Below are 19,151 nucleotides of genomic sequence, written 5' to 3'. Positions count from 1 at the left end.
GAACGAATGAGTTCTTTTAGCTGTCGCCATAATATAGCTCACTTGAAGCCATGAGGTTCAGACAACGTAACGAAGGGTAGTTCTCCTACAGCTGCCCATTGACACTTGTTCCCAATATATGATTTACAAGAATAGTACCCTTTCTCACGCGCAAATGGATCCAGTGGGCGAGGTTCCCGGCACGAACCTCTCAGTCATCAATCCCAAGTCACGGTCTGCGTTCGACTTAACACTCAGAACTTGTGCGTACTCCAATCCTTGCCCTCCTCCTCCTCCTCATCGCCGCTCTCCTCAGGCGGAGCGTCGACCTGATCATCCCCATTCTCACCCTCATCCCCATCCTCCTCATCACTCTCGTCATCATCAAGGTTAGGATCCGGCATGACGATGTTATTCAAGAAGGTGATCTGCCCAATAATTAGCCCGTGTATCAACATCGTCTCGCAAAGGGCTGGACTTACGAAAGGCTCCATGGCAGCAATGACCTCGCACACTTTCTCCTGCGCATCGTCCTCCGTAAAGATCCGATCATCAACCTTTTTGCTGATCGTAAAGTTGCGCAGCTTCAACAACTCAATGTCGCGGTGGTCGGCGGAGTAATTCTGTCCAGACGTCAACATCAGCAACTCACCACAACTAGATCACCACTCACCATGGGCTTCTTCTTCAACGCATTCCCCTTATTCACATCCGCAAACGCCAACAACGCCGCCTCGTCCCCGCCCTTCTTCCCCGCCTTGGGCAAGAACGTCCTCTTGAACCGCTCATCGTTGAGGACCCTCCTCCACCGCCGCGGCCGCTCGTCGATGCTCTCTCTGAGCTTCCGCAGGTGATCGGCCTCGGGACACCACAGCCCGCCGCCGACAAAGCACGAGCCGGGCTCGAGGTGGATGTAGTAGCACGCGTACGGGCCCTTCTTGCCCGTCCTGGACCATGCGGCGGAGAAGTGAGGCTATTGTTTGTGAATCAGCGATCTAATTCGTGTGTATTTTGAAGATAAAATGGAGGGAATGGCTTACCTTGTATGGCGTCGGGTTCTTGCTGAACCGGATGTCCCGGTGAATCCGGAAGATGACGTCCTTGACGGGCAGCTCGGGGATGGTGAAGTCGACCTCGGTGATCTTCTCCGTGATCGTCTCGACGAACGACTGCCAGTCCCTCAAGGCGCGCCTATACTCGCCATCGTGGCCTATTCAAAAGCATCAGCCCACACCCCATTCTGTGTCTGTATGGGAAACCTACTCTTGAGCCAAGACCTCACGTTATTCGCCTTCAGATCCTTCAGGAACAGCAACGTGTTCTTGTGCAGCCTCTCCTCGGCGTACTCAACACCATCAAGGCCCCTCATCTTCTCCAGGGGAATAATGGTAACCTTCGGCCGGTCCTCGTCATCGTCGTCCTCCTCCGGCTCGTCTTCTTCATCCTCTTCCTCAGCTTGCTCGTCTTGGTAATCGTCCGAGGTCTCTTCGACCTTTTGTTTCTTGACAACCTTCTTCACCGGGGCCTTCGCCTTGGGCTTGGGCTTAGCCTTCGCAACAGCGCCCTTGGGCCGTCCTCGTCCCCTCTTCTTCGGCTGTTCCTCCTCCTCCTCTTCTTCATCATCATCGACCTCACTCTCCTGCCCACCATTCTTGACATCAAACCCCTCATCACCGTCATCGTCCTCGTCATCATCCTCCTCGAAGTACTTGCTCTTCTTGGGCGTATTCGTGACCCGTCCGGATCGCCGGCGGGGCTCGTCCGCCAACGGCGAAGCGGCGCGCTTGCGGGCGGGCATGTTCGTCCCGTCGATTGACTTTCCGTCTGTCTCAATTGGGGGGAGTGGAGGAGGGCCCGGATGACTCGGGAACTATCGGTATCAGAATCCCAGAACGACGGATTCGTGGCGCAATGGCAATCAATTGGTGTGGCGTCGTCAAAGTTGTCGTTGCAACCTGGAAACAAACGGTTTTTTGGTGTCGTCATAGGTTTGGCGGGACGCGGAGAAGACGCGACGAGGATGCGACGCGAAATAATGCGGAGTCACGTGGCGATTCACGTGCTATGCTCTATCCGAGAGGCAGCAGCAGCACCCGCCCTTCTTACAACATCTCCCGTCGGCTTCGTGGTCGCCGTCGGTATCCCACGTTGGGGGGTGCAATTCCTTGGGTCAGGCCCGTCGACAGCACGGTTGATTGGGACGTCAATGGCCGTTACTTTCAGATAAATGTCCCCGAAGGCTCGCCCCCCTCTCTGATCATCTGACCAAGCTTTCTGCACTCATCAAATGCCAGAGCCAAACTCGTGCTTCTCTCACGGCACTAGAGGTCCAATGAGTTCAGAAGCAACGAAGAAGAGCACCGGCAAAGACTTCACTCTCCCGGATGTAGTTGCCCGCTCACCTGATATGATAATGACGCTCAGCGGAAGGGCTGGGATCCCCTCATAGCTGTTTCCTCCCAGAGTCCAAGATGCCGATATATAAAGTCCAGGTGGTGCACTCAGTCGGTGTTCGGCAAGCTTGAGGGTTCGATTCATGTCAACTGATTGAACTGAGGGATGCAATGCGGGCCGTCACTTTCCAATCCCAGATTACCGCTACCCTCTCGCTGCCAAAATCAACCATCCCCCCAACCTTTCTCCCTCACGGCGTCATACCCTCTGTATAAACAGCAAATAGAGATGCCAGACAATACCAAGCATTCGCCATCGACAAAACGGCCTTCTCCACGCCGCTCTCCACGCACTAGTCTCCGATATTGGCCCGATCCGTCATCAGCATCCTTAGACAAAAGCGTCATCACCAGTTAGCCAAGTCGGATCGCGTTGCCCTCTAGTCATCAATCGAAGGCTCCCGCCTTTATATAGTAATTACAGTCAGAACTTCCCTCGAGTCGGGAACACGCTGTACGCCCGTGCCGAAGACAATACTGCCCACGCCATGCTATGATCAAGTCTACTCGAATCTTGGGGTTTGAACAGCCTAAGCTTCGTTCAATTCCTGTAAAGAGGCAGGATCTTCGATGCTGTTGTGAAAATGCGGCAAGGTGCCATTTGCTAGTCAGCGCGATTGGATGCGGTGACAATGTTGAGGATATTGTTAAATCGTCAACATTAAACCGAACGCAACGTCGACACCATCGATAACCAAGCCGAGACAGGTCCAAGGGACGCCTCTGATTTCATCAAGTATAAACACTTCATTACTCATCCCACAACCTTGTCAAAGCTACAGACGCCAGCCACTACATGTCGCCTCGTCGCAGCAGCACCAACTCATGACATGATCAATAAACAAACAACAACGTGGGTGTCGATGCACCCACACAACCTTACAAAAAGCCAATGCAACAATACCCAACTTCGGTCCCTGCCCACGTTGCCAGCGGCGATTCCCCCTCTCTTCAACCCCAAATTTCCTGACCGGTACCTATCCGCCGGGTCGCCGCCCCGAAATCCCGACAACGCCTCAGACTCGAATCCATAACGACACGCCTGGCCTGCATCGGTCCCTGAACCCCCAAACCTCTGGTTTTTAGGGGCAGCTTTTGGTAACACAAAGGCGCCGTTTTGCACAGCACCCGCGCATCTTGGGCCCTGCGAACAGCCGCTCACCCCTGTAGGCACACACTGCGCCGCAGGTAGCGCGCAGGTGGCCTGTTCGGGAGAGGCTGCACCTTGGCAGCACGCGGTCACGCATCCAGCCTCATAGAGCAGGCCCCTCTCGCCTAGAGCTTTTCGGATTGTAGGCTCGTCCCGTCCGTACTCGAGAAAGCCTCAGTTGCTCAACAAAGCCGCTACGTAAGATTGGGATCATGCACGATCCTTCCCAGCGGTGTCCTGTCGCGCGGCTTCTCAACCAAATTGGCGTAGCCATCCAGGCTGTTTCCCATCACCCGGACCATATCGAATATGTGCGAGCCCTTAAACGTCTCCGCCCAGAGACGAATGACCGCAGCCGCAAGCTGTCGTAGACGCGTGCTGTCGTTTGCAGAGACTTCTGTAGTCGCAGGCTGGCCAGCCGCAGGTCCGCCCAGGGACGGGTCGATGGGCACGGCGAATTCGGTCTCGTCCAGCATTCTTCTGACCGACTCTAGCAGGTTCTTCTCCTCGGCCGTTGCGGGAGGGTCATTCGGTCCGATCGATGCGAGGGTAAGGAGCCACTTTGACAGCAGTATGGCGCATTCGAAATTACACACTGCAACCAGCCGACGTTAGTACGCTTTTATGATGTTTGGTGCGGAAACTTACAGGAATGCTGAATACTCCATTCCAACGACTTCGTTCTCGCTACGTAGTTAACTCCAGCTTTGACCAGCATCGACAGGGCGTGGATTGCTTGGAAAACTGCTCTGTGCAGCCGCAGTGTCCGAACCAAAAGGGGCATATTGCTGAGAGACGAGGCCACCAGCATGTGATCTCGGGTTTCGAGGGACCTGCCCGGCGGTATTTCTGTGTAAAGACGCATGTACGCGAGACGTAGGAGGGCTGTGGAGTTGAACGCAACAGGCCCGCCTTGGAATGAGTCGCTGTTACCGATGTGTCCGGATTCGGCAGCCCGCAATTGGTGTCGGTGTTCGAAGCTGAGCTGCCATACTCGCAAGGCCTGTGTCACTTCCTCGACGTCCTCCGGCTTCAGACCTCTTTGGGGTTCGAACGGCGAGCTGAGCGCAAGCGAGGTTTGCTTCAGCAGGTAAACATGTTGAAGCAGAGCGTGGATCAACACGTAGTTGCCTAGAGAGGACATGTGTGGAGGGAGGCCTTGATGTGATCGTCCAAAAAGCCTAGCGAAGGCATCGTGTACGGTAATCTCGACGGACGGGTATGCTTGTCGAACTTCCTGCCACTGCCAAGCCGACTCTGCCCTCCACATTCGAGAAGGATACGGAAGGTAAAGGCCGAGTTCAGAAGTCAGGATGAGGGGTGGCATGCTGTAAGCTATGCTGCACAGGTTGAAGAAGCAGTAGGCGATTAGTTTGGTGCGAGTTGCGCCTTCGAATCGAATCCAAGTCTCCCATTCCGTTGCCACAGCAGGACTGGATTCGGCAACCAAGCCTTCCTCGCGGACTAGCATGGCAAGATGACTTTGAAGTGACAAAGCCTCGTGGAGGATTGCCTTTGCACCCCACAGTCCGACGGCGAAGAGCAAAAGAACGGCCTGGGTGGTCTCCAGGCGGGCTTGTGGGGTATTAGGAGAGCTGCGGTGTCTACATCAGCATCCTACAAGTGATTCTCACAACTACGAGCACACTTACAACGGCTCACGATGGGTGTCTTGGGTCATTGGGCGGTCTTGCTGTGCCGAGGCGAAGGTGTGCCTGAATCCGGAGCTTGGGGATGGTCGGGTCGAATGAGGACTGTAAGCAGCCGGGGTTGGCAGCAGAGCGTGCACCTCGTGACTGTGTCGTCTTCGAATTTGCTCCAAAGCTACAGCCTTAGCGGCATACCACAAGGCATGGCCTCTGCCGTGCTCAAACCGATACTGTGCACCAACTGCCAAGATGGCGAGTAGAAGCTCCGGCGCCATCTCCGCAGGCGTCAATGTCGGAATGTGGAGGAACGGAAGATATTCGTGGAAACCACCAATGTAACCCTCCAAGAAGCGAGTGAGCGTGTGGCGGGATGGGAAGACAAAGTCGTTGGGGATGACAGAGGAGAACTCCTCGAGTCTGTTCTTGATGACCGTGTGGTCGGCAGCGGATATTCGAAGCGGTGCTCTCATAGACTCCTCGTGGCTTCGTGGGCCTCCTTCCATGATCTCCCGGCCATCCGGCTGCACCGAGGGAAAGCGTGAGGGGAACTGCGACGATGGCTTTGATGGTCCGCGCTGATGAAGGTCGCCACGCGGCCACAGCCCGCCTATCTGCTGATCAGATTCGAATGGTGGTGGAAGGTAAGAAGATGTTCCAAGGTCGTCCAGAAAAATGTGATAGTCATCGTAAGGAGCAACTGGCGGCTGCGGCGCAAATCCGGGCGCCAGCACATTCGGGTCCTCTCGCGGGCGTTCAGGATACCCCATCTGCTCATCGTAAGACTTGATCCTCGCATGATCCGAAGGCGGTCGGCCCATATCCGCCATCATCGGTTGCTGCATGGGATTAACCTCGCTGGCCAGAGCCGCATCAGAGAGCAGGTCAAGGTTGCAGGCAGCGGCACGGGCCGGCCCCGGCATGCGAGGATCGGGGGCCATGGTCGATGCCACGGCCGTTATCGACTCCTGATGGTATTGTGGTTGTGGCTGGCGCTGAACGCCCAACATCTCGTGTTCAACATGACTGTCGGAGGAAGACGGTGGATTGTGGGTGCTGGAGGAAGTCTTTCGAGGGCGATTATTCTCCTTACTACCCTCGTTGAGATGAACGAGTTTCTCATGGCGGACAAGTAAATCACTGATGTCCATATAAGCATGTCTCTTGACCAGATGAAAGGGGATGCCGACGTTGTTGAGAGTGAAATATCAGGGGTGAGGAAGGGGTGGAGCAGGATCGGGGTTAGGTTGGGGGAAAGGCTTGTGATAAGGTACTTTGGGTGGTGTGGTGCATGTGTGTGAGGAATACAGCAGCATATAGTGTTGATGTGGTGAAAGTGAGTATGTAGTTGGGCAAAAGGAAATGACGAAATACCGGGGGGTAAGGTTGAGAGGGACTCACCGTCGTCCGAACGTTTTCCCACAGCGAGCCCAACCGCAGGCAAAGGGCTTCTCCTTGGTGTGTGTCCTCTCGTGCCTTTGGACATGCTCCACACGCCTAAAATACAAAAGCAATGTAAGCTAATACCAGGTACAGAATGAGAGCCAAGGTAGGGCAAAGTCAGGTTGGGGGCCTCACACCTCGGGGGGTCAACTCACCTAAAGCGTTTGCTGCAGTATTTACATGGCAAGGTCTTGGGTTTCTGCTGTCGGATTTCCCCATTCTCGCCAGCTCCAGAGGCTCCGTGAGGAGGCAAGCCCTCTATCGACTGTAGAGGGACCATTCTGAGAAAAGGCTACCTTGGGCAAGGTCAGGTAGCAGAGGAGGGTGCTGTGTGCTCGGATAGGTATAGACAGGTTGAGGGCCTCCAAGGTCACACAGCACAAGAAAGTGGGGGAGATGGAGGAGGTAGGCGGAGCAGAGTTGGGTTCGAAGGGAGATACTTTGCGGGGTGCGCAGCGTGTATCGATATGGCGATGTAGTTGAAAGAAGGGGTTCAACGTCTAGTTCGAGAGAGCGGCGACGTGAGAGAAGCGTGCGTCAGTACGGCCGACCTAGTGCCCCTCGCCCTATTTTGACTCTCATGCAAGCCTCACGCTCGCGAGTCTCAGATGTCTGCGGGCTGGCGTTGGCTTCAACTGGCGACGGCGAATGCTGTTTGCAATGACTTCAGCCGTTGCTGCAAATCATGCGGAAGTGGCTCGCAGCGGAGTAGAAGTTGGATTTCGGAGTGGGATGTCCCGGCGGCAGGGTTGGCGAGTTGTGAAGAGCGTGACGGCAGCGATAGGGAAGAGGAGGGAGGACTGGTGTCACGGCACAATGAGTGAGAGTGACACGAGGGATACAGGTAGAGTGATGTTGGAGTATGAAGGGTTCGCGTTGTGGGAGGCCGCGGCAATTGGGTCTGGATGTTTGGGCGTCGGAGTGAAGACACAAACAAGCATGCATGCGAATGTGAAGGGGATGGATGTACTCGGCTCAAACAAAACAACCTTGGATAAAGTGGCAGCGAGCGCGAGATGAATTGGCAGGGAGGGGGTGGGATAGCAAAAGGCGGGGAATGATGGAGATGAATGAGGAGACGTCTCTTTCTCGGGAGAAGATGAGGAGGAGGAGAAGGAGGAGTAAGAGGAGACGTGCGGCGCGAGTAGTAGGCGCGAACCCGTACCTCAGGCGCAAAAGTTGGCCAGCCGGTTCGACAGGGCCAGGGCGACGGCGGACGAGCACGACGAGGTGGAACTCGAACGCGGAGCGGAAGGGGGCAAAGCGAGACAATGAGAAACGCTTGCTGCTGCGAGCCGCGGCGTTGGAGTGGAAGCCGGAGCGGGCAATGGCAGATGGAGCGTGGAGTACGAGAGCTTGGAGCTTTGGAGAGCTAGAGCTGGAGCTGGAGGAGGTTGAGCTAGGAGCTGACGGCGGAGGGAGCTGAAGAGGGGAAGTTGGTACGGTCCACGGAGACGTCGGTTGTGTGCGGCGCCGTGCGACAAACAGACGACGAAGGATGGTCGGATAGAGGACAAGATCGACGTTGACGGTTTGCGGTGCGGAGTTCCAGGGTGTTTGCGTGCGCAGGTAGCAGGTAGCAGGTAGAGGCGAAGAAAAAGGTACGAATAGCCCAGATGGAATGATGTCGCGTGAGGAGAAGCGTAAAAGAGCCGATGCCTCGGTGTGAAGTCAGTACCCTCGCGGCAGAAGCAGAAGCAGAGGTAAAGGCCGTATGATGAAGTGCCGCGGGAGATCAATGGGGTGATGCCGGTCTCAATGTAACGGTCTTGCTTCAAGTCGTGGAGAGGCGGCAGCGGCAAGTCGTTCGTACACGTCGGAGATGGAGAAGTCGACAGTCGTGAGGAGAGGAGAAGAGGAGGCGGGTAAGGCGATGGTGGAGGAGGATGAGGGGCGAAAGATGCGACGCAGTTTAGAGTAGCAGAAGCCGCTGTGGTGAGTGAGGTGAAGCGTGTGTACGGATACGTGCGGTGCTATTTGGTGGCGGCCGAGGTGATGGGAGTCGTCGGCGCGATGGCGGCAATGGTATTGGCAATAGTAATGGCAATGGCATTGAGCAGTGGGTGGGAAAAGGTGGAGAGAGTGATGAGGAGAGAAAGAATTGGCTTCCGTTGAATGGGGGAAATCCAAGCAGGAATCTGGGGTCTGGGGTTGTCTCCTCTCTCTCCGCATTGGAGAAGCTGCGCGAGGGTACGTACCGACGTGTACATAAGCACATCTCACTCTCACTCTCACTCTCACCACTCACCACTCACACACTAATGAGGTGGACCAGACACCAGACACCAGACACCAAACACACACCACGGCACGGCGGCAGTAGCAGCGGCAGCGGCAAGCAAGGGAGGAACATAACAGAGATGGCCAAGCATTAAACGGGAGCACCTGAAAAATGATGGTGGCCTGCCGGCGAAGGGGGTGGTTCACAGTTGGAGCAGCAATTGTGAGAACACCGCCCGTGGGGCCCGGGCTTGGTTTGGTGGTGACATGTATGTTGACATGTGTGAAGTACCTCATCCCCCTGTTTCTCGCACAGAAGATACCCTCCCATGCTGACTTCACCAAGTACTGCCCCGGCCAAGCTTCCAGGTCTGCCCTGCTCAACATGCCAAAAAAGGGTTGCATGTGGTGGGGGAAGCTGGGGCGGGGAGCTTCACTCTGCTAGGTGTCTTGCGCCAATGCCAATGAAAAGTCGGCCATGAAATCATATGTCGCTTGTCGGTAAGGGTCATTGAGAGCCGATGTTTTTGTTCGCACATGTTGTTTTGCTGTGTCTTGTATGTTTTCGAAATGTTTCTTCGGTTTACCGAATACTGACGTACGTCTTGTTGGATCGTAGTAGATCAGCATCTCGTCTCATCCGTCGTCAGAGTTTTGTTGATAAAAGCCATTGCTGTACTCCTCACTTCTAATCCGTCCCGACACCTTGCACTGACATTCCTTACCTCACTTCCCCTCTTTTCTTCCCCAAGGCAAGCTCTCGCTCGCCGGGGCCATCCCTCTCTCTCTCCTTCCTCGGAGCCGTCCGTGCCAGCTGCACTGACGCTCCGAGGCTTTACTGAAAGGCATGGATCCGTCCTGGTTGGGCACCGGAGGACCGACCCGGGAGACGACAGCCTTCAAGACGCGCCAATCACAGCCCGGCATTAGCGGTCGACAGATGTCAGGGAACCCTGGATCATGACTGCGAGAGGACCTTTTGCCAACGAACCGCTCGCTCGTCCTCTTGGATTTGGAGAAACCACATGAAGCAGATTGCCCGCCTCGCCTGGCCTGATCGATCAGCTTGGTCGATCACTTCAAACCCCAGCCCCTTCTGGTCTGTTGTACAGATGCACATGCTGGTGATGGCAATGGAGAACAGGCGCGGCGATCAATTGATGCTCAACAGATATCTTGTCTCTCACGCCCGCGTTGTTGTGTTGTATCAAGAGAGGAATCGAGTCTGCTCGTGCTCCTAGGCAACGAAAGGTCAAGACAGTCACCCTTGCACGAATAGCTGAACGTCTCCAACTGCGGAGTCCGAGACACGCTCTGGAATGGACGGGAGCTGGAGCTTGACGAGCGCAGAGAGGGGTTGTGGAAACGTAAAATCTCCCGAGGAACCTGACCTCATGGCAGAGATACTGCGGAGCACATTAGACGTGAGCTACGGAGTATTGCGCAAATTCAAAAGGCACTCACTGCGTCAACAGAACAGCTGTAGTACTGTTACATGGTGTGTTGCTCGATGCTTGGGTTTTGTCTGCTCCGTCGAGGCCATGTAGATGATTTACACGAGCGGGCACGAGAGTCGCAGTCGGGTGTCTCGGTGCGACTTCAACGCAGGGAAAGAAGAGTGACCCTGTCTCGTCAATCAGTCCCTCAGATACCTCTGAGAAGAAGGCAGTTCTGCGCATCCCGGTCTGTATCCGGTGAGAGCCGCCGTCGTCCATCCAAGATGCGGCGCACCCCGTCGCCAGCTCGACCGAAAGGAAACCTGTCGACAGCTCATTTCTCTCTTTTCGGAAGGCGACGAGACTCGTTGTCTCCGTGAAACTCTTGTTTCTCTCTTCGGCAAGCATCCGGCGCGATGGGCGTTTGGCTCACTTGACCAGATTCGGGTTCCTACCCCTCGCGACGCTGCCATCTCAGGGCGTTCTGGGTGGCGGGAAATTGCATTCGAATCTTCTGGTGCCCCTCCCACCGCTGCGTCGAAGGGAAACGCCCCCCTCCACAGACCGTGACATCCCATCTCCAAACCGAGTTGAATAAATTTCCCGATGGCTGCTGTCCTGCAACTGAGCGGTATGGGCGATGCGTGATGGTGTGGGTGAAAGTGTGTGTGAGTGGGCAAACGGGACGGGCAAGATTTGGGATGCTCCAGGCCCTATGGTAACGTCAAGGTACCTGAGCCTCTGAGGAAGGTACGTCAAGCCAAGCTGCAGCAGGAAGGAGCTTCCGAAACTTCTCAGGGAAGCAGCAATAGCAGGAAGGAACTTCCCAACCACCCACACACGTACAACATACAATGAATGCATACAGAAGGAGCACCTCACCGGCGTGGGACCTTCGCTCCTTCCCCGGGCAGTTCCTCTGCAAAGTGGAAGTGTGGGGTAAAGCCAGTGGGATCCACTTCGACAAGGTCTGTGCTCCACTGACTCCACAGCGTCCGGATTTTCTTCCCCCATTTTCCCGTTTGCAGTTTCGACGCGCTACCTACAAACGACCAGCATCGTTTGTGTTTGTAATCGTCGAATCCTCGTCATTTCCCCTCTCCACCCCACGTCGTTTTTTTGTCTTTTTTCCAAAGTTCCCCAATACAGGTCACGTCTCCCCAAGCACGATAAGACCTCGGCGCCAATATGTCAAATCAGCCAAGCTTCCCACCGGGGGTCACATTGACTCCATCCCCAATTCATCAAAGACCCCGAAGAACCGCCCTCCTCGGCACGCTTCCCCGGTTTTCAAACGCATTGCCAGGTGGCTTTAAGGTTGAAGGTTTTGGAACTTGATTTATGACAATTGGAAGCTTGTGATACTGTGGCTGTTCACAGGCGTCCGTGGCTAAGATTCGACCATCACCTGTCGTGAGAGAAGCCATTCCCCACCCAATATCGGAACAAACCTTCAGCACCTGGCAGGTTGGAAAGGGCTTCTTCAGCCGGTATTTACCGCCAAGTCCAGACTCGCAACAATGCTGCAATTCAGCATTCGCTGGTCAGAGGTCGGGGAAACCGTTGGGTTTCTTGGCTGGAACTAGTCGCTCGGACGCCAGAGTGAAGCTTCCGCCATATCCTCCGCGGATTCCGCCGTTATCGACAGATTCTACCACCTCCAACTACCTCAGACCAAGACCAAACCCTCGGCCAAATGCCGATGACGGCAGCCATACCGACGCGGTCATAAGGACCCCAATGCCAAGATGGAACGCGGGACTGCTATGCAATGTAACGGGCAGTTGTCTGAATGGTCCGCTTCTACACTTCCGGAATAGCCTAAGCTACTTTCTCGCTTGACCTCGGGCCTGGTGATCGCCTTCCGCTCCGATGGCGGCGGGCGGGTTTGATCTGATTTGGCGCGGGTGAGATTGATCTTCGTTCTTATTCATGATTGCAGCCTATGCAAGAGCACGCTCTACGAGTGCGAGCCAGTGGATGTGGTGAACTCGTCGGCGATGTCAGTTTATGGCCATGCTCACAACATCTTGCACACAGAGAATAGGTTTCTCGGATCTATTCAATCTGTGCTAGATGTCTTCGTTGCGGGAAGGTTCTCACAAGATTGGTCGTGACAAGTGCGCCACGGAATTCCGACGTCAGCCCAGCCTACCGCTTACTACCGTCTGCGAAGCGGAAAAGTTGTCGACAGCTGGATTCTGTAACTGAGATAGGTTCATTACGGCACATCGATCGCATCTCCTGTCTGGCCTCTTGAATTCTCTTGCACTGATTCAAGAGTATGATACTCGCAAGACAGCGATGCGGACTGCTACTACGCCTTATTCTCGCCCGTCCCCTTCCAACGACTACTTCGACTCTCCGCTGGTTTTGGCTCCTCCTCGGCAAGGATGACAGTATTAGGAGAAATACGGCTACATCAGCGTGAGATCAAGGACACTCGGCTTCGACTACCAGGGGATGAGTCCAGGGCGCCTTCTTATATATCCGTTCCTCGTTGTCTAGCTACAACCTTCTGTGCCTCCAGACCAAAAAGCATGGCGCACCCGGACTATTATCTCCTGCAGCGCTGATGTAAGTCTGTGTTGGCGCTTGACACATTCGAAGGCGTCAGATACGCCCGCAGACGCCAGCCTTTCGCTCCGCTGTTCGTCTTATAAGGACGGTGGTCTGTAGCCTAGACTTCTGGAGTCCGAGAACAGGCCAGCAATGAAGCCTTTTGTAATGGCGGCTCGTTGCGAGCGGCGGATTCGATGCCTCAGGTGCTCAGCAACCTCGCCGGCGGCGCATGGAGGGCCGCGGGCTGTATGTAGAGATCCAGTGGAAACCCAGCCACGTTTTGAATCTCATAATTGGCCGCTCTTGTCCCTCGTTCCCGTTTCCGAGGTATTCGTTCAAAGACTGCAAATATGTGATTCTAATCGCAAGAGGACTCTCGCATTTGCATATAAGAAGTAACGAGTCTACAGCGGTAGGAATTCGTACGGAAGCCAGCAAAGCCAGCACTCATGCGCTCTGTTGTACTAAAACCTCCGATAAGAAGGCCTTTTATCGTCAGTCAAACGAGAATCACGGTTCGTCGTTCTCTCTATGAATCCACTGGCACGTGTTGGCTGTCTAGAGCCAACCCCCCACTCCAGCCGTTCTACGACTTGAACTAGGTAAGCTGAGAAGTTTTGCGATAATGCCCAATTAGGCCAAAGCTATTAACATTTTGATATAAATGTCTAGCTTCTACAGTGGATATATAGTTGATTGGCAATATTACACCTTGTCTTCGTACTCTAAGAAACCACAAGTCCACAATACTCGAAATTCATGTCAGCCCCTTCCTCTCTCGCACTCTACCGTCATCTGCTCTCGGATTCAGCATCGCTGTCTAAAGCTTGAGCTCCGACAAAGTCTCGTTCCAGAGACTGTCCATCTTTTCTCGGCCGGCTTTGGTGTACATGAGCTTAGGATACCTACGGTCTCATTAGCAAGATACGTGGACAACGTCGGGGCAGATACTTACGGCCTGATCGCAAAGTCGGTGAAGGAGCCGTGGGATTCCTTACCCAGGACCACTGCCGAGTGTAGGTACTGCCTGGCGCTGTCGACAATATTCCGTCCGGCGATTTGGGCTATAACGAATGCGATGACCTTCCAGATGCCCGCAGCCTCACGGTTGAGGCCAGTGCTCTTGGTGGCGCCGGGGTTGGCGTAGTTGATGATGACCTCGTCCGCAGCGACGGTCTCTGACAGCTTGACGACACCCATCACCAGCAGGAGTTTGGTGTTGCTGTAATGCTTCAGCCCGTCGTATGACTTCTCGGTGTCGACGGCGTCGAGGAGAGACCCAGATGTCTCCGGTAGTATACCCCAGTAGGACGTATCGGAGCCGGCAATGGTCAAGCGAATAGGCCCGCGACCCTGGCGCTTGGTCTTCAGGACCGGGATCATGAGGATGGCCAGGAGCATGGTGTTGATGTAGTTGACCAGGAGAGACACCTCGCGACCCTCGCCTCCGTTGCTCCTCTGAAACGTCGCCTTGGCGATGGCGGCATTGAGGATAAGAATGTCGATTCGTTCCAGCGACTCGCAGCGACGGGCGAAGCCCCGGACCGACGCGTCCGACTCCATGTCCAGGAGCCAGACTTGTAGGTTGGCATTGGGGAATTGGGAGCCGAGTTGACGGGCTGCTTCATCACCCTTGGTCTGTGAGCGGACTGCCAAGATGAGGTGACTGAGGCCCTGTTGGAGTAGCTGGCGGGATGCTTCAAGGCCGATACCAGTATTGGAGCCAGTGATTATGGCAGTTTGTCCTCTAAGATCGACGGTATCTGGTATAGGGGGAACCGAGGAGAAGAGGTTTTTGCGGAAAGATGCCACCACGGTCGTCTCGGAGGCGACTCGGTCTTGCATTTGCGCGGACATGGTTACTGTGACGATGGCTTCGGAAGGAAAAAAGACGGCCAAATTCAGCAATATTTACAACTCGGAACGCGGAATATCTTGACGTTGGAATGATACTCGTCGCTGTTGTGATCGACTGTGGTGAAGGAGACGTTGCTGAATCTGATGACAGGTCTTCTTTCGAGACATCTTTCAATATGGGTGCTCACGACCCTTTTATGCTTTGTGATGCTTCTCTGTTTGCCATTCTAGATGGCACGAATAGTCATTGCTCCTGGCAACTTTTCTCGTCCATCTCGTTCGTCACCGGTCTTAGAGATGGAGCTACGGGGCGCGATAGATCGCAGACCCTGAACTTTTGCTAGCTCGCTGATTCGTCGATATTAATCAACATACGGCCTAGTGTCCAGGGGATCTTTTCCTGGTGAGATGGAACTTTTTCTCACAATGTCATTGGACCGAACTTGCGATTAGGTCCTTTGGTGTCGACATGGGTACTCATTCCGAAATCCCCGTCGGCATGAATCCTTCGCAGGCACCCAAACTGGTCACCTTTGGACGAATAGTGACCGCTGGAAAAGTTCCCTCCAATGCAATTGATGTCTGTCTTCCGTCACCTACGAACACAGCCCTCGTGACGGAGGCGCGATCTGAGGCTGTCATACTCGGCACCGCAGAAGGTTCTCATGGCCGCGCCGGCGTTGGGGTCTGCGGACCACCGACCGTTGCTACCAAAGTCGCTTCCGACAGGTGCTCTCATGGGCCCAGCCTCAGGCTGTGTCGGACTGCCAACGCAACACGACGAGAGAGAGTGGGCGGAGGTGTACCCGATCATCGAGCGCATGTACGTCAGGGAACGCCGAAGCCTCAAGCATGTAATGAAGACGATGGAGGAGAATCACAATTTCAAAGCTACGTAAGTCGCTCCGGTACAGCCTGCAGACCCTGAGCAGGTCGCGTGCGATCTAAGTGCCGCTTGTGCGTGCCCCCAATGATAGCTCATGTGAGCTGACAACCGCCCAACAAGAGTGCAAATGTACAAGAAACGCTTCGCCAAATGGGGATTCCAGAAGAATGCTCGCCGAGACCGGCACGGCAAGGATCTTGCGTCGCGAGATTCGCTGCCATCAACGGCTCTAATCAAGGCCACCACAGTCCCAAGGACACCTCGCGTTCTTCATCTCAGTACCTCGGACGCGGCCCAAGTGGCTTTCCTGTCCAGTATCAGAAATTGGACCATTGCCTTTTTTGACAGGGACGAACCTGACACGGCTGGATATTCGCTGCCATCGCCACCAGAGCCTTCGAATCTCTCCTCCGAATCACCTTCCAAGCCCCCACCGCGCGATTTGAGCAACCCAGAGCAGCTGAGTTTCGCTTTCAGACTCATACTGGGCCTCCTAGATCGCGATAAGGGCGTCTTGGCCGGCCGCCTAGCTCGCAAGGTCTTCCTCCAGGCCGAGACTCTCCTCGATGCAGAAGGACCCCTCTTCGTTTGGAATACCCTCGAGATCTTCCATAATATCACCGTCCTTCGCAAGTCCAATCTCGGCCAGATACTGCTACACCACCTGATAAGCCTCGCCGGCGATCGACCGGTGTCAAAGGTACTTCTCAAACTGCGTGAGCTGCTGCAAGCCTGGCGGCGCGACGGCGTCGGTGCCCGGCCAGAGGCGCTCGAGCGGGCGTGGGCGATAAATGCGGATCTGACCTTCGCCCGCTTCGATCCGCAGTACCTACTGCTCTATTACCAACTCGTCTGGGACTCGGATATTGTCAAACTCGGTCCGCACATCGCGCGTCACTCGGACAAGTGGTATGCGAAGATCCATGACAAGGTCAGCAGAACACGGGGCGAAGAAGACGTCGAAACAGCAGCCGAGAAGCTCTGGCCGAAGCAGCAGCTGATGCCCGACGAAATCGACATTCACGGCGGCGGAGTTCCGCAGCCTGCCAACTTGGACCAGCTGAAGAAAGAAACTCTTGCCGGGGTCAGTCGAATGCTCCACGAGGTTCCCGCCGACTCGCCGATGCGGGTTCGTGTGCTCGCGGCTCTGTTAAAAAGTCAAGTGCTTCACGATGATGTCGCCATGCCGGTCCATCCCGGCGTGGATATCTCCCGCTTGCAAGCCCGCATTATGGCTTATATCTTCAGAATCATGATGGACGTTGAGGATCAAAGGAGGGGAGGCGTCGACTCTGCACCTGACAGGATGAGAGCCATACTGGCTCTCAGAGAGTACGGTCAAGGTCGCTTAGGCTCTCAGCTTGTGTTCGAGATGTGGCAGCTTGAGGACTTGCTTATCCGCGCCGGACGAGCCGAGGAGGCGGTAGAGCTGCGCGCAGAGTCGTATAGGCGACTTGAAGAGTTCCTGGCCGACGTCCAGGATGACTTGGGCTCCTGAAAGCTTAAGAAGCGCAGGCTTACTCATTTCGTACTCAACCCATATATAAGACGATATCGCCGCTGCGATCGACATACTGTCTCGTCGCTTGTTAGAGAAAGCGCGAATAACTTAGTTCGAACGAAGGGAAGATACGTCTGAGAAAAAAGACTTCCTCTTCGACATGGATTAAACTCACAGAGACTCCATGCGGGGACATGAACAGACAGAGAACTTGAGTATCGTTAGTCAAGCCGGATTGATCAAACAGCCATGTTTGAGAGTGCCGTCTCTAGAACGTTCTTCCTTCTGCGCGAGCTATTCCCAATTCATTGCTCAGTTCCCCTGGTATCAGTCTACACTTCGTCATTAGGCCCGTCCTGTCCAAATGCCCAGGCATGCCGTTTTCCATTCTTTACCCAAAGATCATCACGTCCCCTTCAACCCTCCAACAACTCCTCAGGCCAGCGGACCTCATAACCGCCAACGGTCTTCTGAATCTCCAAATCACCCGGATCGCCCTCAAAAAGCGGCTTCTCCATCCTCCGATCAATAACCTGCTCAACAAGCAGCCCTCTTTTCCTCACAACATCGAAGAACGCCAAGTCCTTATGCCTCAACCACGGGCGATAACTCGTGAAGAACACATACGCCACGGCATCCTTCTTCCTCTCCAGTGCCTTCTCAATCGTGTCCACGAGCTTCCCATGCTCCGAGTGTCGGAACAGCAGATCCGCCAACACCAACACGTCGAACTTTCTCTTCTTTCCGTCGCGCTCAGGAAGCTCAGCAAGCAGCGGCTCGACGTCAGCACCCCATACATACCCCAGCGGCTTGACGATCCCCTCCAGGTCCCCGGCCTCGTCCACGTTCTTCTGCATCGTCTGCACGATGTCCACGTCGGGGAAGTCTGTCACGACAACCTTCTCCGCGCCCAGGATGCCCGCCGTCAGACTAGGCAGCCCCGCGCCGGCGCCGAGCTCCAGCATCGTCTTGCCCTTCACCCGCGACGGCTCGGCCTCGAAGTAGTCGGACACCACGCGGCTGCCGTTCCAGAGGTGGTGCGCCTCGGTAGGCGAGTAGCCGACGAGGTGCAGGGTGAGCACGCGGCCGGAGGCGAGGGTGTGGGATGACGAGGTCGGTGGGGGAGTAGGCGGGTAGTAGTCCTCGGGATCCTGGAAGAGGTCTCCTGTGTCGCCGTCGGCGACGTCGCTGACGGGGCTCATCTTGGTGGTGGTTGTACCTCTTGTGATGAGTCTGGAGGCGGATGGCGGAGTTGGCAGGGTAGTGAAATTCTGCCCCTCGGTGATGAGTGCGACGAGCTGAGAATGCAACTGGGTGAGAGCAGCGGATCTCAAGCGACTGTGAAGTTTGTATTATGTGAGTGAGGTTTCATGGTAATAGACGTCGAAGCGGTACTTACCAATTTTGTGTGTGGTCTGTGAGAAGATAGCTGAGTCGCAAAATTTTGACTCTGTTTGCGATGAGGTGAAGTTGTGGGTACAGTGTGCGCTGCCCCTCCATTGCCCTTACTTCTGCGGTTCTGCAACGCGATCATACAGTGCAAGCGACAATTCTCTTACTTGGTGCGAATTGACGGAAGGCAGGGCCAGGCCTGAACCAAACATCAACCAAGAGGAAGACAAAAGGCCTTGATACTCATACAAGACTTTCCAGATTAACTCAGTCAAATCTGCATCAAATCTGAGGTAATTGTGGCCGGCACCGGGGCCATGAGTTGAGCTCGCAATGGAAGGTACTTTTGAAGGCCGTGACCTTACACAGAAGCCAACCACTTTCCAACATGTCACAAGACTTGCTCATACTCTAAGCTTCGGCCGGCGGTCCTTATAATAACACAAAAAATCAGATCGGATACATAGGAGGAGGGGAGGGGGTTTCTTTTCATGCATTATTCAATTATTTCTTCGGTCGAAACCGGTCACAATTGACTCGAAATGGACCTTCTTTCTAATGTCCCAAGCTATTCGAAGCCAAGCCCGTCATCTCTGAGCAGAGACCATCCTCCTCCCCATTCATCG

The 19,151-nt window shown here is 54.8% G+C and overlaps 5 protein-coding genes across 5 annotated transcripts; 1 reads left to right on the top strand and 4 right to left on the bottom strand.

Moving 5' to 3' along the window:
• Positions 1-233: 233 nt before the first annotated feature.
• On the bottom strand, positions 234-1,777 carry CkaCkLH20_06543 (uncharacterized protein; the record flags this gene model as incomplete). Its single annotated transcript, XM_038889260.1, has 5 exons — positions 234-407; positions 462-602; positions 653-952; positions 1,020-1,189; positions 1,243-1,777. The coding sequence occupies 5 exons, from the start codon at positions 1,775-1,777 to the stop codon at positions 234-236; spliced, it is 1,320 nt and encodes a 439-aa protein (XP_038745558.1).
• Positions 1,778-3,776: 1,999 nt separating this feature from the next.
• Positions 3,777-6,169, bottom strand: CkaCkLH20_06542 (C2H2 transcription factor; the record flags this gene model as incomplete). Its single annotated transcript, XM_038889259.1, has 3 exons — positions 3,777-4,177; positions 4,231-5,177; positions 5,235-6,169. The coding sequence occupies 3 exons, from the start codon at positions 6,167-6,169 to the stop codon at positions 3,777-3,779; spliced, it is 2,283 nt and encodes a 760-aa protein (XP_038745557.1).
• A 7,540-nt stretch (positions 6,170-13,709) lies between these two features.
• Positions 13,710-14,746, bottom strand: CkaCkLH20_06541 (short-chain dehydrogenase reductase family; the record flags this gene model as incomplete). Its single annotated transcript, XM_038889258.1, has 2 exons — positions 13,710-13,794; positions 13,845-14,746. The coding sequence occupies 2 exons, from the start codon at positions 14,744-14,746 to the stop codon at positions 13,710-13,712; spliced, it is 987 nt and encodes a 328-aa protein (XP_038745556.1).
• A 1,013-nt stretch (positions 14,747-15,759) lies between these two features.
• Positions 15,760-17,130, top strand: CkaCkLH20_06540 (uncharacterized protein; the record flags this gene model as incomplete). Its single annotated transcript, XM_038889257.1, has 1 exon — positions 15,760-17,130. One exon carries the CDS (start codon positions 15,760-15,762, stop codon positions 17,128-17,130), a length of 1,371 nt encoding a protein of 456 aa, XP_038745555.1.
• Positions 17,131-17,549: 419 nt separating this feature from the next.
• Positions 17,550-18,633, bottom strand: CkaCkLH20_06539 (nicotinamide N-methyltransferase; the record flags this gene model as incomplete). The annotated part of the gene is made up of 2 exons (XM_038889256.1): positions 17,550-18,471; positions 18,533-18,633. 2 exons carry the CDS (start codon positions 18,631-18,633, stop codon positions 17,550-17,552), a joined length of 1,023 nt encoding a protein of 340 aa, XP_038745554.1.
• Between the last annotated feature and the right edge of the window lie 518 nt (positions 18,634-19,151).

Source organism: Colletotrichum karsti (genome assembly GCF_011947395.1).
Source record: "Colletotrichum karsti strain CkLH20 chromosome Unknown Scaffold19, whole genome shotgun sequence".
Classification (NCBI taxonomy): Eukaryota; Fungi; Ascomycota; class Sordariomycetes; order Glomerellales; family Glomerellaceae; genus Colletotrichum; species Colletotrichum karsti.
This window is presented reverse-complemented; position numbering and strand designations above follow the sequence as displayed.